Below are 18,274 nucleotides of genomic sequence, written 5' to 3' on the forward strand. Positions count from 1 at the left end.
TCTTTTCTTGCATTATTTGTGTGATACTACGTAAATTAGTCTACTTTGCTTATTTTCATTCACTTACGTCGTATGGTATTATGTTTTGGGGTAACTCTTCCCATTCTAGAAGGATATTTTTGGCTCAGGAACGACCTCTGCTCACGTGTCTCGGTATTTTGACATGGCCTCTCAATATGTATATTCCTTATTGTTGTTTCTTTTTACCAATACTGGTTTATTTCCAAGAATAAGCAGCTTTCACTCAGTTAATACTCAGCAGAAATCAAACCTCCATTTGTATCGGACTTCCTTAACTCTTGTGCAAAAAGGTGTGCGGTATACTGCTGCATCCATTTTCAATAAGCTGCCACTCGAATTTAAAAAAAATCTTAGCAGTAATCCACGGGCTTTCAAATCGAAACTGAAGAATTTCCTCATGGGTCACTCCTCCTATTCTGTCGAGGAGTTCCTTGAAAAATTAAGCTGATTCTTATTGTATTGCTGATAGCGTTTACTTAAACTTATGGACTGACTTTTTTTTCAGGTTCATGAACATTTATTTTTATCTGTTATTACTTTTATGTTGTAAGCTCATGTACTGACACGTTCCATGGCCTTGGAGATTTGCTCCTCAATTTGGTCCTACGGAACTTGACGTGTAAATAAATAAATAAATAAATAGACATATGTACAGAATTGGTAGACAGTTTGCTGCTTGACATTTTATTTTGGTACATAAGCTTTTCCTGGTTTATTGTCTTCATTAGTACGTGTCCTGACATTGTTGATATGTTAACATCAAGTAAGCCATTATTGGTCTCTGTAGTTGTCAAATGTAATATGGTCGCAGAGGAGGCTGAGTGGTGCAGTCACCATGGTGTGGTGGCTGTGATGCTGGACTGTTGCATGGAGGCTCGTGAGTTCAAAACTCGCCTGAACTTAAAATTTTAATTTCTATATTTGGTTCGAGTACATTCTAGAAGTATCCACAAATGTCAAGAATCATTGTACTGGAATGTTCTGTAACTGTATATATACCGTATGTGTTCTGGCCAAAGGCAGTTTGCACCGCGCACTTGCATGTGCAAGTGCTGACTGAACCTTCGTTAAGTGAACTTAGTGATCATTATTCATCTAATTACACCTTCTTCTACGTGACATTATTCTGGTGGAGGCGCAGGGTATTGGAACTTCTGATAGTGCACATTATTGACGACACAGTGGCTCCCATCGGGCCATGACAGAGCCGCCGTTTATGTGACTAGAAACCCAAATTCGAGCCATATTCAACAGATTGCAATCTATCGGAGACAAAAGAAGAAGAAGAGGATGACGTTACGATGACAGCAACTGTGTGCTACCACATGAGACATCCAGGTTCTCTGGTGACAATGGTCAAGATCCAAACAAATGGCTGAAGGTATATGAGTTTATAGCCAAATTTAACAAATGGAATGACACCGTGTGTTTGGCTAACGTATTTTTCTACTGGGAGGGCACTGCCAAGCAATGGCATGAGAACAACGAGGAGAAGTTCACAAGGTGGGAAGTATTCCAGGCGGAACTGCACAAGTATTTCAGCGACACACGATGACAGAAGTGCAAGGCTGAAGATAAATTAAAGTGCAGGGCACAGTGTCCAGGAGAAACTACAGCATCCTACATTCAAGACACCTTGGAGCTGTGCAATATAGAGGATCCTAGAATGAAGGAGGAAGATAAGGTTGCAAATCTCATGAAGTATGTTGCTGAGGACATGTATCAAGCCCTACTCCTGAAGGAGGTTTCGACAGCAAGCGACTTCATAAAATGGTGCCAGTATATCGAGACAGTGCATTAAAAAAATTTACACACAAGAAGTCTGAACGGCTTCCAAACGTCATATCAATGTCTGTGATGGTGGAAGGAACTGATTTCACAAGTGTTTTTCGTCAGATAATGAGAGAGGAAATTCAGAAGGCACTGGGATTGCATGACGAGCAAAACGCCAAGTCACTTCAAGAGGTCATAAGGTAGGAAGTGGAATAGACATTGAACCCAATCTCTCGTCCTTCACTTCTCTTTAAAACGGTGAAAAAGTTGAGACACATGCGAAGTTACATTCCTACAATGCCGCATGGGGAACCCGTTTGGGCACCAAGGAAGACTGACGTTTGGAGGACCCAGGATAAGCAACCAGTACGTTTCCACTACGGACAACTGGGACATGTGGTGCCCTATTGTCGAGAAAGGCAGCGGATATTTGATGACGACCGCGCCTGAAGACAGCAGACCGATCTTAGCCAATGCCAACTCCGGGACGATGAAGATGAACGAGAAGCACACATGTGATGTGCTCACCATGACCCTTGGGCTTGATGCTGCTGAAAGTGGAACTGAGCTGTGAAAATAATATTGCTGCTGCTCTCTGTGTTCATGTGCTTATTTGGATGATTTATTCAAGAGAAAGAGCTTCGCAAATCAAGTAAGCAAATAACTTGCTGGACCACCTCTGGCCCTGTAGCAAGAAACTATTTGGCTTGGAACTGATTGATAGAGTTGTTGAATGCCCTCCTGAGGGATATCGTGCCATATTCCATCCAGTTAGCATGTTAGATTGTCAAAAGCCCAAGCTGGTTTGAGGGCCATGCCCACAATGCTACAAATGTTCTCAGTTGGAGAGAGATATGGAGACCTTGCTGGCAAAGGTTGGGTCGGCAAATATGAAGACAAGTAGTGGAAACTCTTGCCCATGTGGGTGAGCTGATCTTGCTAAAATGTAAGCCGTAGATGGCTTGCCATGACGGCCAACGAAACGAGGCATGGAATATCATCGATGTACTGCTGTGCTGTAGGGGTGCCGCAGATGACAACAAAAGGGTTCCTGCTATGAAAAGAAATGGCCACCCAGTCCACCACTCCTGGTTATCGAGCCATATGGTGGATGGCAGGTTGGTATCCCACAGCTGTCAGAGACATTTCCAGACATATCTTCACTGGTCATTGGGCTGAGTTTGAAGCAGAACTCATCACTGAATACAATTTTACTCCAGTCAATGAGATTTCAGGCCAAAGACATTCCTGGAGATGCTCTGGACAGTGGTGCTATACCAATGTGACTGTTGCCCACCATACAGCCTGACAACCAGGAATGATGGTAATTGGCGCCCATTCTTTTCATAGCAGGACCCGTTTGGTAGTCGTCTGTGGCACCCTACAGCACATTGATGGTATTCTATGCATCATTTTGTTGACCTTCCGGGTAAGCCATACTGAGCTTACACTTCAGCAAGATAGTGCCTGCCTGCACACTGGAAGAGTTTCTACTGCTAGTCTTCATGCTTGCCAAATCCTGCCTTGGCCAAGCAAGGTCAAACGAGAATGTTTGGAACATTATGGGTAGGGCCCTCCAACCATCTCAGGATTTTGACGATCTAACATACCAATTGGCACAGTATCCATCAGGAGGACATCTAATAACTCTATTGATCAAAGCCAAGCTGAATAATGGCTCGCATAATGGCCAGAGGTAGACCAAGGTTGGTTAATTGGTTGGTCGATTGAAGTGGGGAGGGGACCAAACAGCGAAGTCATCGGTCCCATCAGTTAGGGAAGGATGGGGAAGGCAGTTGGCTGTGCCTTTTCCAAGGAACCAACCTGGAATTTTCCTGAAACAATTTAAGGAAATCATGGAAAACTTAAATCAGGATGGCCTGATGTGGGTTTGAACCATCGTTCTCCCAAATGTGAGTCCAGTGTGCTAACCACTGTACCACCTTACTCAGTATGGAGCAAGGCATTATTGACTTGCTCAATTTGTGAAGCTCTTTCTCTTTAATAAATCACCCGTAATTTGTTTTTTAAAACCATTTGTTTATCTGTACCTGTACATCGCATCTACCAATTTCAGTCCCATTCAGATAATTCCTTTGTAGTGCTTTGTTCTTTTTTGTCTTAGAGTGTTCATATGGCTGGCATAGTGAGAGACATTAGATAACTCCTTCTTCTGCCTGCCACCCCTCCCTCCCTGGCTTTCTTCTATATGCTCTCCTTCCCCTTTACACCCCTCCCCTGTGCATGCTTCTCCCCTTCTTCTTCTAACACCTCCTGCACCCCAGCTGCTGTGGCCTTACCACATTTCTCCCCCACACCTGCTCTCTCCACTACCTTCTAGTGCACTTGCTTCCTCTTCCTCATTGTATGCATTGTCCCCCACCCCTTGCACCCTTTCTTCTCCTCACTTCATGGTCATACCAACTCCTCCCCCTGTAATTGCTATGTGTATTAATGACATGTAGTTTATCATTGATAATGGATAATTTTGTTATTTTCTGCTCTTCAGCCACTACTGTCACCTTTTTTTGAAGTAACCTATAGTCCAGTAAATGAGTGTGCATCTACAAAAATACCTAATCACACATTTTTTTGTTGCCTAGGTTTTGAAGCATTATGCAAGTGGAACTGTTAGGTATGGACCTCTGCACCAGATAAGTTTAGTTGGCACAGTTCATGAAGAAGTTGGTGGTTTCTTCCCAGACTTCTTGGCAAAGTTGGAAGAAAATCCATTTCTAAGAATGGTGAGTATACATTTGTTCTAGTCATATTTCAGATAAAACTTCCTTTGTTTCAGCATAATGGTATACTAAAAGTTATGCATCAGAGTCTGAATACATCAGTTACAGGAGAGTAAGCCAATAATTTTAGTTAATAATACCACAACATTAAATAATACTTTAAGGGTTGTAAGTTGTCTGTATTTAAAAATGGAGATTTTTTTTTCTCCATTGTACAGTTCAACATTAAGTTACACTGCAGGCAGTTTTTGAGGAAAATATGAAACTTTTTAATAGAGAATTAGAGATTTTACGCAATACTTTAGCATTATACTGGAACAGCACAAAGTGGGTATAGTGTGACATGGTCAGAATGAGTTGAACAAAGTTTGTTTGCAAAAGTGTATCATAAAACAAAGTAAGTATATTATTACTACTTGGCACACAGTCAGCTGAAAGAACAGTAGTAGGCTAGACGTTCTTTCACAAGACCATATAGAAAGAAGCTCTGAATATATCGTAAAAACACAGATGGACTCCTCCTCATGGACTTAATCTGTAAGTGCCATAGTACTTTCAGACACAGAGCTAGGTTATGTGTAAGTAGTTTCCTACAGAAAATATGGAGGAAGACTTAATATATGTATGTGATGCAAGCAATCAGTTACTGTCGGTGGTGTACTGATGATCCAAAACATATTGAACACTGTCCATGACAAGATTGACTGCCACCAGCAAGCATTGTAGGCATATAATGTGGTAACAAAAGTATATAAGCAGGGCAGGGATGAACAGGACCTCATTCTAATGACAATATGTGTGGCAGTTGGGAAATCTGCTAATGTGAGTGTCTTTGGGTAAGGGCAGATTGTTATGTCCATGCTCCTGGAAATGAGCAAGTCAGAAATGGTAAAGCTGGTTAGCTGTTCATGTGCTACTCTTGCCATCATCTGTGGAAAGCCACCCTGTATGACAGGCTAGGTGGCAATCTGTGGCATGTATGATGAGAGTGTACAATGCTGGAGCAGGCACAAGTGTTTCAGAAAACACAATCCAGTGCACATTGTTGAACACAGGGCTCCACAGTAGATGATCCCTGCAAGTGGCCATGTTGATCCAGAGACGTAATCATTTATGATAGCACAGTGCATGGGGTCATCAATGTTGGACAATGGATCAATGGAAACACGTCACCTGGTCAGATGAATCATATTTCTTGCTGCACCAGGTAAAAGCTCATTTCTGGGTATACTGTCATCCAGGTGAAAGCTTGCTTGGAACATGGCTTCTCACCATTATCACAGGCCATTGGGGGCAGTAGTACACTATAGGGAACAGTGACCTGGACTTCTGTGAAATTGGTGGTAGTAATCGAAGACACCATGGCAGCAGTGAACTACATGAATATTATTGTGGACTACATGTAATCCTTTTAGCTTGGTGATGTGTGATGATGCCTTCCCTGACTTTGCTACCATCTCCCAGCATGATAACTGACTGTCACAAGGCCAGAATCAGACTAAACTTGTTTGAGGAGCATGATAGTGAGTTTGCATTAATATTTGGTCACCAAGTTTGCCTTATCTGAGAACCCAGTGGAACTTATCTGGGATGTCATCAGACTCCAGTTCCTGATCTGTAAATCGCAGGCTCATAATTTATGAGAATTGCATAACGTGTATTTAAGACATCTGGAGCCACATACCTCTGGGAACCTACTAAGGAGTTATTGTATCAGTGCCATGCAGACTCGCTGCTATATTGCATTCCAAAGGTGGAGCAAAACACTATTCTGTGGGTTTTCATAATGTTTTGCTTCACCAGTGTATATACACTGCTTGCCATTAAAATTTGACACCATGAAGGTGACATACAGAAAATGTCAAAGTGGAATGAAGTGAACTATGTGCTTGGATGTGCAAATGATTAGCATTTCATTGCAGCCATCAAAGTACACAGGAGTGACACCATCTACATTCCATGTATAAGGAAAGATTGCACAGTGGGTTTATCATTCAGGAATTGCAACTGAATGTTAGTTGTTTGTGAAAAGATCATGTTTTGCCTCATGCAAGAAGGAGAAATGTCTGTGAACATGTGTAGGTCTTTGTCAGCAGCAGAATTGTGGACTTTTGAGACTACAGTTTATTGTTCTACAATATTGCTGCTTATGTTGCTCATCCCACATCTATCATGCAAATGTAGAATCAGTGGATTCAATAGGGCCATACTTATAGAAAAGAGAGAGTTGTATACCAAATCCAGAACTTCAAATAACCCAAGATGAACTTTTATGAAACGATTGTAAATTTATAAACAGAGTAATTGAAAAAGCCACAAATATTTGCTTTTGGAAAGAAACAATGGAAACTCCAACTAAGAGTATCAACAATGTAGGAAAAGACAGAGTGCTAGTTACCATAAAGAAGACATGTTAGGTTGCAGACAGGCACTATTAAAAGACACTTTTGCAAATCTTTCTGCCACAGCCTTCATCAGCAAAAGAGAAATACATGCCATTCATACACACAAGCAAGCACACCTCATGCACACATGACTGGGGAGTTGGTGGTCATGTGTGTGTGAGATGTGCTCGCTTGTGTGTATGAACAATGAAGGCTTTTGGAACATCAAAGCAATTCAGAGTTGGGCTGCTATATTTGTTAAAAGTAGTTTTGAACACCACATAAGTGTTACGGAGATGCTTCAGGATCTCAAATGGGAATCCCTGGAGGGAAGGCGACATTCTTCTCGAGAAACACTGTTGAGAAAATTTAGAGAACTGTCATTTGAAGCTGACTGCCGAATGATTCTACTGCCGTCAACATACATTGCGGCTAAGGACCACAAAGATAAGATATGAGAAATTAGGGCTCATGCGGAGACATGTATCAGTCATTTTTCCCTCGCTCTATTTGTGAGTGGAAAAGGAAAGTAAATGACTAGTAGTGGTACAGGGTACCCTCCACCATGCATCATATGGTGGCTTGCAGAGTCTCTATGTAGATGTAGAAGGCTGTGGCCAAAAGCTATGTAAGTGTCTTTTAATTGTGCTGGTCTGCAGCGTAACTTGTCTTCTTTACGGTAAGTAGCAATCTGTCTTTTCGTACATTGTTGATACTTTTGGAAACAATAATAATTTGGGTAACATAGTATAAAGTATATAAAATTTGTTAAGATGTATGACAAGCAGAGCTTTCATTAGTCTCTAACATTAACATTAATAAGAATTAAATTAATGTTAACCTAGAGATTTCAGGGACCTTCAATGAACATTTAAAAGTGTTACTGAGCAAATATGTCATAAGTCAGCTCATAGTGAGGCAACAAATAATAATAATAATAATAATAATAATATTTATTCAACATCGAATAATCAAATACAATCCCTAGAAATAATACAGTTTCAGGACATCATACAGATAATTCTTCTGAATATGTCAGTTTATAAATTACAAACTAAAGATTTGTTTGTATTAATAAATTTTACATTTTGAGGGATTTTACATTTGGTAGTATACAATCACGATATTACAAATATTGTTTTTATCAACATTATATTAGTTGTAAGTTACTTAAAACTATGAGCTTGACATACTTATGAAGCACTTTTCATACGGATATAATACTCGTCTAGAGAATAAAAAGGGTTTTCAATTAGAATTCTTTTCAGCTGATCTTTTAATTTGTTAGTAGGAAGGGCTGTGAGACTTTTTGGTAGGGCATTGGCTAGCTTCAGCCCAGCATGAAGTGCATTTTTTTCATATAAAGCTGTTCTGTGGCTATTTACATGGTATCTGAACTTTTGCCTTGTATCATACTGGTGCAGGTCACAGTTGAAATTTGGATTTATTGTTTTCACAAGCAATATAACTTTCAATATGTATACACCTATAATGGTAAGCACACCTAATTTTGGGAACAGATTCCGACATGAGTCTCGAGGTTTGGCACCACAAATAATTCTGATAACTTTTTTCTGTAGTATTAATGATGTACTTAGGTTGGCTTGAGTTGTTGCACCCCATATTTCTACAGCATAGTTTAAGTTTGATGAGAATAGGGCATGATAAGTAGTTTTTAGTACACACATTTCCTTACAATATTTGCTAATCATATTTATAGCAAACACATTCTTCGACAGCTTACATGCTAAGGAATCAATATGGATGTCCCATTTGAGGCTGTCCTGGGTTGTAATTCCCAAGAACTTTGTCCATTTTTCCTTTTTTACAATGTCATTTCCTATGGATAATTTCATGTCAAATTCTATTTGTTTCCTTGTGTTAAATTCCATCATTGCAGTCTTTGAAGCACTTACATTTAGATGGCTTTCATTAAAATACTTGACTACTTCATTAGTTACACTGTTGCACTGTACCTCCAGACTCTCATAGTCTTTGTGTTTACACACTATTGATGTGTCATCTGCATACAATATGTTTGTACAGTTAGGGGAACAATACTGTATATCATTAACATAAATCAAGAAAAGAAGGGATCGCAAGACAGAACCTTGAGGCACTCCATATTTGATATTAGTAATTTTAGGTTTGTAAGACCCACTGTTTGTTTTAAGCAAGACAAATTGTTTTCTATTGCTCATATACGATTTTATTAGCTCATAGCCAGTTCCTCTGATACCCAGGTTCCACAGCTTGTCAAGTAATATGGTGATGTTGACACAATCAAAAGCTTTTTCTAGATCAAGGAACACTCCAGTTACATACTCCTTGTTCTCTATGGCCGTTATTATTTTGTCTATTAATTGTGCTGCTGCTACTGATGTTGACTTGTTTTTCATGAAGCCATTCTGATTTTCAAATATTAAATTGTGTTGACTCAGGAGTGTCATTAGTCTAGTATAAATAACTTTCTCAACTACCTTAGAAAATGCAGGTAAGATTGAGATGGGGCGGTAGTTTTCAATTTTAGATTTATCACCTTTCTTGTGAATCGGGGTTACTTGTGCTGTCTTTAGACTATCTGGGAAACAACCTGATGCAATTACATCATTTACTGCTGTGGCCATGGCATCAGATATGTTGTCTATGCATCTTTTCAGTGTACTGATAGACAATCCATCATAGTCTGCTGATTTTGTATTTTTTAATGACATTACTATGTTTTTGACTTCCTTGTTATTGGTTGGGGCCAAGTACTTGGTTTGTTTGATTGGAATGCCCCTATATCTATGCTGAAGATTCTTAAAATGGTCATTGACAGATTTTCCAACAGAAGAAAAGTACTCATTAAAAACATTTGCAATCTGACATTGACATTTCATGATATGCCCTTTATGGTTTATAGTAAAATCACTTGTTGATCTGTCCTTACAATCCCTAAAGCTATTTATTACTTTCCAAACAGCTAAACCTGTGTTAGTAGAGTTTCTTAACATTGTGGCTACATATTTACTTTTAGTTTCTAGCGGAAGATCTTTATAGTAATCCTGATAGTTCTTAAATTCTACCTTTAGTCTATTATTGTTGTTATTATTTATCATTGCATATTGGAAAAGTCTAAGTTTCTCTCTTGCTGTTTTTACTTCATGATTTATCCAGTTATTTTTTGTATCTTTTTGCAGTCATTTACTGTAAAGATCATTTCTGGACATGAGACATCGAAGCAATAATAAAAATCTGATGAAAACTCACTGAAAGTAATGCTGTTTTTTTTTCACCCAATTGTAGGCTTTTTAGCAAACTGTTGAAATCTTATAACATTGTCATCATTGGTCATTCTTTTTGTCACATATTGTTTCTCTTTTCTATTGACATGAAGATTTTCAGCTTCTATCAATACCTGTACTGCGTGGTGGTCAGAAATGGCAAGCTTCAGAACTGATGCACTGCATGTAAAGTGGGACATGTTAGTTATAATGTTGTCAATGCATGATTTTACACTATTGACCTCTCTAGTGGGCTCGTTTATCAGAAATGCTAAGTTAAATTGAGCTAGTATTAGCATTAGTTTTTTAGATGCAGAGTCATTGGACAGCAAGTCAATGTTTATATCTCCAGTTAGTATTATGTTAACCCAGCCATTTTTATTGCAGTGTTTACTGTCAATGTCAACAAGCAGTTCATTAAGAACATCAAAGAAACTATCTAGGCTACCAGATGGATGTCTGTATAGGCCTATAATAATTAAGTTCTCTTTCCCCCACTTATAATTAATTGCTGCTAGTTCTATTACACCCTCAATGCTGAACGCACTTACATCTATTACACTATAATTACTACCACTGGCTGCAAAGATAGCTACCCCACCACCACATTTCTCTTTTCTACTGAAGGCAGAGCAAAAGATCATGGAAAGTGGCTTACATAGACTAATTAGCTCATTTGTGTACCAGTGTTCACTTATAACTAAAACATCAGGGTTATCAATTGCTGCAATGGTATCCAACTCGTTGTGCTTATTGCCAAGACTTTGAAAGTTCTGCTGAATTAATTTGAAAGTGAGCTTGGATTGTTGAACGCTTGATGGACGTGTCACCCTACCAGAACCACTTATACATTTATCCCTAAAAAAGAAATATCAGTTGACAAAGTGGGTTTGGTGTTTTTCACTATCCATTGATTCAAGCTGGTCTGTTTCCATGTACTGGGAGCCTGGGAAGAATCAGCTTTACCTGGGGTTTTCAGCAGCCATTTGTCCAATGTCGTCTGTCTATACCCATTGCTGCAGTCTTCTTGTGTTGTGGAGTACTCATTCTTCGAATGTGTGTGTTTTGAGTATACGTTGTTCCTAGCATTTACGACAATTTCACAAATAATGGACGCTAAGTGACTTTTTCCGCGCCGATTGAGGTGAAGGCCGTGAGTGGTGTAAAGATCTCTACTAAAATGTTGCACGTTAACCATTTGTATATTTGCGTAACGGTTGCAAATTTCTGCATATTGACTGTTTGTATATGCTACTGCCCTGTTTACACACGAGAATTGAGGCAAGTCATACCTGTGTGGAATATTGAGAACAATGACGTTTGAGTCATTTAGATGGTTTAGAGCAGATTTTAGGGCATCAGCAGCATGCAAACCATCGTTGTGTGCGACGTCATTTGCACCACCATATATTACAATGAAATCTTCCTTCATTGTCTTTCGAGAGATATTGTTTACAGTTGAAAGCACTTGGTCAAGACGAGCGCCAGTTTTAATAAAACCTGAAGCATTCACTTCACTGTTTACGCTTTTTATTTCGTGTGCAAGGCCTCTAAGATGACTATCACCCATTAAACATACGTTTATTCTTCTTGCTGCATTTGTGGTGTTAGTTAAATTAACTGTCGTCATGAATGTTGAATTTACCTTGCTTCTGTTTACGAGTGACGGTTTTGGCTGGCGAGGTTCCACATTTTGCTTAATAACAGGCTTTTTTTTCAGATGGTGCACGATTTGATCTTTTGTAGGTAGGACTACCGTTTTTTGGAGCACGGCAGGAGAATTTATTACTAAAGATGATGAAATGATTGCGCTATGGTTAGCGTTACCGGTAAACACAGAATGTGTTGGAAAACTTGAAATGGCGACGGAATCTTCGGTCACTGTGTACACTTTATTTCTGTCAAATTCACTTACGCCCTGCTCGGCGGTTTTTAGTTTTCTATGATCATTTTCAAGACATTTGAGTCTATCAGCTAACACTTTGTTTTCTGCCAAGGATCTGTGCACAATTTCTTGCAACGAATTAATAGTTTCAACTAGTTTTGCTTTGTCAGGATGGACTCCACATGTTACACACTTACATTTTGATCTGGATGATTTTTCACTGCGAGTTTTTTGCGTGGCACTAGACTTGAAACTTTGCAAAGCACTTTTGTTGATCATCTTCTTGCTATTGATGCCGGATAACATTTGAAAATTCGAAATAACTGGAGGCACAAATTAACTCAAATACCCTCAAGCAACAAGTTTCCAGTCAGCATTTTCTTCGATGTGACTAGTACATTGTATTGCTCACAATCTGCTATTAGAGAAAGCCTGGCATTGTGGTCTCTGTAGCTCATTAGATAAAATGGTGAAATCATCTCGTTATTTTTTGTATCTTTTTGCAGTCATCAGTAATAGAATGAAGTAATTCTGGAGACAGTAACTGCAAATCTAGAATATTTCTTGCATTGAGCTGGGGAGATAACCAAATTGCCTCATTTACCTAAGACTATGTACAAATTGCCTCTCAGCATTCTGTCCTAGATACTGTATTGTTTTTCATTAATACTATTATGATGGTGAATATAAAATTGTGCTGTTTGCAGATGACTTCAGTATGGAGACTCAAAATTTGTAAACTACAACACCAATTATAACCTTTCCAATGTCCTTAACTGATTAACTGCCAACTTCCTTTTCGTCTACCTAAGCAAGACCCAACTCATTCACTTGTGCTCTAGCCCGAAAAATCCTTAAGAATTGATCATAACATACAGTAAAAATCAGCAGTTGCACAGACTAAGTGCTTGATACTGCAAACTAAATTAGGAGTAGCAGGAACCTCATGTACCTAAGACTATGTACTGATTGACTATAACTACTTTTGTATGTGAATACTTTCTTACATAGTTGCATAGAAGACCATAGAGTCAGTCCATTCATGTGTTATGTATTGTGGAATTATTTTCTGTGGAAACTCATCTCTTCCTCAAATTTTTGTTTGCCAGAAAAAAGTGATTAGAGTTATGGAACAAGTAAAAAACCCTTCTACTGCGTATTGTTGAGGCTACTTACCACTAAATACTCTTTTATGTGCTTTGTTTTAAATACCCTTAAGCTCTGTGAAAGCAATGAAAAAATCTATAGGCATGGCATGTACCTTGAATTAAGAAATCCATTAGGTATGCTGGTGCTGAAACGGATTGTTCTTTCTACCCTATTGATGAGTTGTAAAATGTAAACTCTCCAGATAAATAAATATCAAAAGCGTTTTCATGGTTTTCAAGTGCTAATAGAAGTGTCATTTATGTAAGTTTATTATCATGTAGTTATTGTACAGTCTGTGTTTTTAAATGTAGCAAAATTTGAAGGTTGATTGAACACTTTGGTGCTTTACTGTGGATGGTACTATTGGAAGGAAGGGAAGATGATTAGTTTTTCTCATCCCATTGATTGCAAGGTTATTACAGATGGAGCGCAAGCTTGGGTTGCAGAAGGATTGGAAAGCAGATTGGTTGTGCCCTTTCTAAGGAACATTCCTGACATTCACTTTAAACAGTATAGGAAAATCACAGAAAACCTAAATCTGATTAGCTGATCAAGGATTTGATCTGCTGCTGCTCTCCTGAATGAGTTCAGTGTCTTACCTCAGCCCCAACTTGTTCAGTCAGGTCATATTCGAGGTGGTATATGCCCATGCTGTCTGCCCACTTTTGAACTGACTTACCTAGCCATTTATAGAGGGATCTATATTTTAACTTCACCTCTGGTAGCATAGTACTACTTAGCATTTTACACATTCCAAATCATTGCTAGAGATGAGAGAAGTGCTTAATGACGAACCAAGAATTGAATCCCCGGCTTTTGCAACTGTGGTCTGACACTTGCCCACTTAGCCTCTTGTGTAACACAGTAGTATATTCAGTGGTAGTCTGGACAGGTATTTTATTAATTTGTGTTGTGAAATTAAGTATCCCCTCGTCGGAGGTTCGAGTCCTCCCTTGGGTATGGGTGTGTGTGTGTTGCCCAAAGCATAAGTTAATTTAGGTTAGCTTAAGTAGTGTGTAGGTTTAGGGACCAATGACCTCAGCAGTTTGGTCCCATAAGACCTTACCGCAAATTTTTCCAAATTAAGTATTTGGAACAATAAAGGTGACACATTCCACATGAATGATAAGATTGTCATTGAATGCATATCAAGAGCGTTATAAGTGCCATACAGTCAACCATAATTTTTGTATTGTTGGCTGTGTGAGGATAAAATTGCTAATTAGTAGAGTGTTTCTGAAAGACAGTTACTGGAGTTGTGTTTCTTTGCCATTTGTCTCAAATCCATTTGTTATGTTAGACTCATTATTAATTGTGCTGCATTGATAGTTAAATTAACATTTTTGTTTGATAACTAGATTTACTCTGTCATGTTTTTTTATGGATTGTGAATGTTTATGAACCACTGTCTTGAATGACGGGGATCTGGTTACTTTCTCTTGACATAAATCATTTTCATTTTCACAGACAATGCCATGGGGTCCATTGTCCGTTGTTAAAATGGAATCACCTCAAGAATCAAATGATGGTCCAATTCTTTGGATTAGACCTGGAGAACAACTGGTACCAACTGCTGAAATTGGGAAGTCACCAGCAAAGAGGAGAAGGTTGGTACAATATATATTTTTGCACCAACTTAAAAACTAAACATAAGTTTCTTGTTGTGATTTTTATGATGTCAAATATTGTTATTAAATTGCTTTAAATTTTGGTTTATTGTTTCATCATATTGTATGATGGCACAGCAGCAATATTGCTAAGGGAACAGGAAAATTACTGGTTAATATGTGTGGTATGTACTACAGAACCTGAAGAATATTTGAAGGGCCAACTTTGTAATGATTGTCACCTGCATTATTTTTTTCTGGATAAAGTTTCACGTATTTATTGAAGTGTCATTGAATGTATGACTTTTTACGTAGGGTGTGTCTTGAAGTTGGTCTCATTGTCATCTCGTCAGGAGTATGTCTGTGTCCTTAGGTCTTTATTTTGTGAAGAATATGTACTGAGTCTAGTGTTGTGAATGTTCGAATGAATCACTAACTATTAGGGGCAGTCAACTGAAAATGAGATGGATAGAAAAAAAGTAAGTAAACTGTTTAATATTTCAAAAATAATTACCATAACTGATAACACATTTATCTCACTGTGAGCCTAGACACTCAGTGCCTTCATCGAAAAATATTTGCAGTTGCTTGTGGCAGCATTATTGTACTCAGGTGTGTACCTCGTCATCTGAAGCATGAATGTCTTTCTTCAGGACTCCAAAAATATGAAAATTGCATGAGGAAAGATTGGGACTATAGAGGATGTGTAAGGGTTTCCCAGCAAAACTTCTACAGTGTACTCGAAACGACCTCAGCAATATGTAGGTGGGTCCACAAGTTTTGCTGGGAAGTCCTTACACATTCTCCATTCAGTCCCTATCACTCCCCATACTATTTCCATATTTTTGGAGCCATGAAGAAAGGACATTTGTGGCCATCGATTTACTTCGGACAAAGAGGTGCATGCCTGGGTATAGTCATAATTCTGTAGGCAACCACAAACAATTTGCCATTGAGGCATTGACCATCTTATCACACAGTGGGGTAAATGCAATGATGCAGGCAGCCTGAATGAATTGGTGAATGACAACAGGAGTTGCCTCTGATTGTTGTATTAAGGATCATCTGAATTTGAAAACCTACCAGATAGTCATCTGTCACGTTGCTCTCTATGGCACCGAGTGTTTTCCACCTACAAAAGTGGCAAAATGATGACTAGGGCCTATTGATACTAAGATGCTTAGATGGAAGGGTGGCATATACTATCAAGAAACATTTTGGGGTCACAAAGAATCAGAAGAAAATGTGAGAAAGCCATCTGCGTTGGTTTGGACATGTGCTGGATGCAGCGCACAATACTATTGCAAAGGCAGCATACTCAGCGGAAGTCATGGGAAAAAGACCCAAAGGAAGACCAAGACAGAGATGGGCCAACACTCTACACAACGACCTGAAGGCTGTGAATTTTCATCCAGACATGACCCACTATCAAACAAAATGAAAACAGCAAATCGACTCAGTAGGTGCTGCCACAAGGCAAGACAAATGCCAAAGAAAAAGAAGAAGTGACATGTGACAAAATTTTAAATTAAAATTTTTGCTTTGGCTGAAGGGTAAAATTTTCAGTCTAAGTTTACATGACAAACAACTTCTGCTCACCAAGACCAACTACATCCTCACCCACAATTACTTTTCAACTATACCCTCACCCACAATTACTTTTTCTTTGACAGCATCACCACTAAACAAATCTGTGGCACAGCAGTGGGCATGTGAATGGCACCACCATATGCCATATAATTCATGAGCCATCTAGAGAAATCCTTCCTAAGCACCCAGAATCCCAGACCCCTTACCTGGTTCAGATTCATTGATGACATCTTAATCTGGAGTGAGGGTAAGGACACTCTATCCACATTCCTCCAGAACATCAGTGCCTTCTCCCCCATATGTTTCACCTAATCCTCCTCAAGCCACCTTCCTTGATGCTGACCTCCACCTCAAGGATGGCCTCCATCCACATCAAAACTGCCAGCAGTCAGCAATACCTCCACTGCGACCCATTCCATATAAAGAAGTCCATTCCTTACAGCCTAGCCACCCATGAGTGTCGCATCTCTGCTGACAAGCAGTCTCTCTCCAAATATACCAAGGGTGTCTGTGAGTCCTGTATGGACCAACATTACATTCCCTACCTTTTGCAGAAACAGATTTCCCATACTTTGTCTCTCTAGCAGCCCACCATCTCCCACATAACCATTTTCCAGCCACAAAAGAGCACTCCTCTCGGGACTCAGTACCACCCAGGAATGTAGCAGCTGAATCCCATTCTCCAACATGTTTTTGTGCCTAAGTGTGGAGAGGAGAAACCTGCTCTGTACAAACTACCACTCATGCTGTGAAATGAGGAATGTCCTACCCACTATCCTTCCCACCCCTCGCACAGTGGTATTCCACCGCTCACCGAACCTATGCAGTATTCTTGTCTATCCCTACTCCATCCCTGCTCCCAACCTCTTACCTCATGGTTTTTATCCGTGGAATGAAAGGCCTGTCCCATACACCCACCATCACTGTCTACTGCAGTCCTGTCACAGGCATCTCTTATCCCAGGGCTACCTGTGAAAGCAGTAATGTGATCCACAAACTAAGCTGCTAACTCTGTGTTGCTTTGTGTGTGACCATGACTGCCAACAAGCTGTCTGACGATATGAATGGCCACCGACAAAACCGTCGCCAAGAGACAGCTGGACCACCTAGTTGCTAAACATGCTGCCCAGCAGAATGTGCATCGTTTCAGTGACTGCTTCACAGCCCTTGCCATCTGGATTATTCCTAGCAACATCAGCTTTTCTGAATAGTGCAGTTGGCAACTCTCTCTATACATATTACATCCTGTGTTCCTGTAACCTCCCCCCTCCTGGCCTCAACCTTTGCTGACCGCTGTCCTTAACCTACCTATCCTTTTCCCTGCTCCCACACCAGTGCTACACAGCCTTCTGTTCCACCAATACACTCACTAGTCTTTTTCCCCACATCTAAATCTCCACTTTTCCACTCCCCTCTCCCTCCCCCCCCCCCCCTGCCCCCCTCAGACCTCGCAACTTCTCCTAGCAGCCTCAATGTGTCCCCACCATCTGTCTGCATGCTCCCTCAAGCAGCAGTACACCATACTCCACCCCTACTCGGCTATCTCTCCACCTCCCCACCCCATCCTCCTCCTTACTCCCACCACCCACAGACTCCCCCCTGCGGGTGCGGGGGTTAGAATAGGCCCGAGGTCTTCCTGCCTGTCGTAAGAGGCGACTAAAAGGAGTCCATCCCCCTCAAGGGGGTAGTTAGCGCCTGCGTCCGGAGACGGACGGTCCCACGACCTATATTTGTGGTCTTTTTGGTTTTTCACTTCTCGTTTCTTCCTTCTTTGGTTGGTTCCTTTCTTTGTTCTTCTCCATCTCACTGTCTTCCTTACTCTTTCCCTTGCCTTCTTCTTCTTGCCTTCTTCTCCTTG

The 18,274-nt window shown here is 39.9% G+C and overlaps 1 protein-coding gene across 1 annotated transcript in view; it reads left to right on the forward strand.

Annotated features, from left to right (window-relative positions):
• Positions 1-18,274, forward strand: part of LOC124556298 — a 391,641-nt gene that overhangs the window by 264,827 nt on the left and 108,540 nt on the right. Inside the window, exons 6-7 of the mRNA XM_047130273.1 lie at positions 4,398-4,538; positions 14,687-14,826. Coding sequence (XP_046986229.1) covers positions 4,398-4,538; positions 14,687-14,826 — 281 coding nt within the window. The remainder of the gene's footprint in view (positions 1-4,397; positions 4,539-14,686; positions 14,827-18,274) is intronic.

The sequence above is a fragment of the Schistocerca americana genome, chromosome X (assembly GCF_021461395.2).
Source record: "Schistocerca americana isolate TAMUIC-IGC-003095 chromosome X, iqSchAmer2.1, whole genome shotgun sequence".
NCBI classification, from domain to species: Eukaryota; Metazoa; Arthropoda; class Insecta; order Orthoptera; family Acrididae; genus Schistocerca; species Schistocerca americana.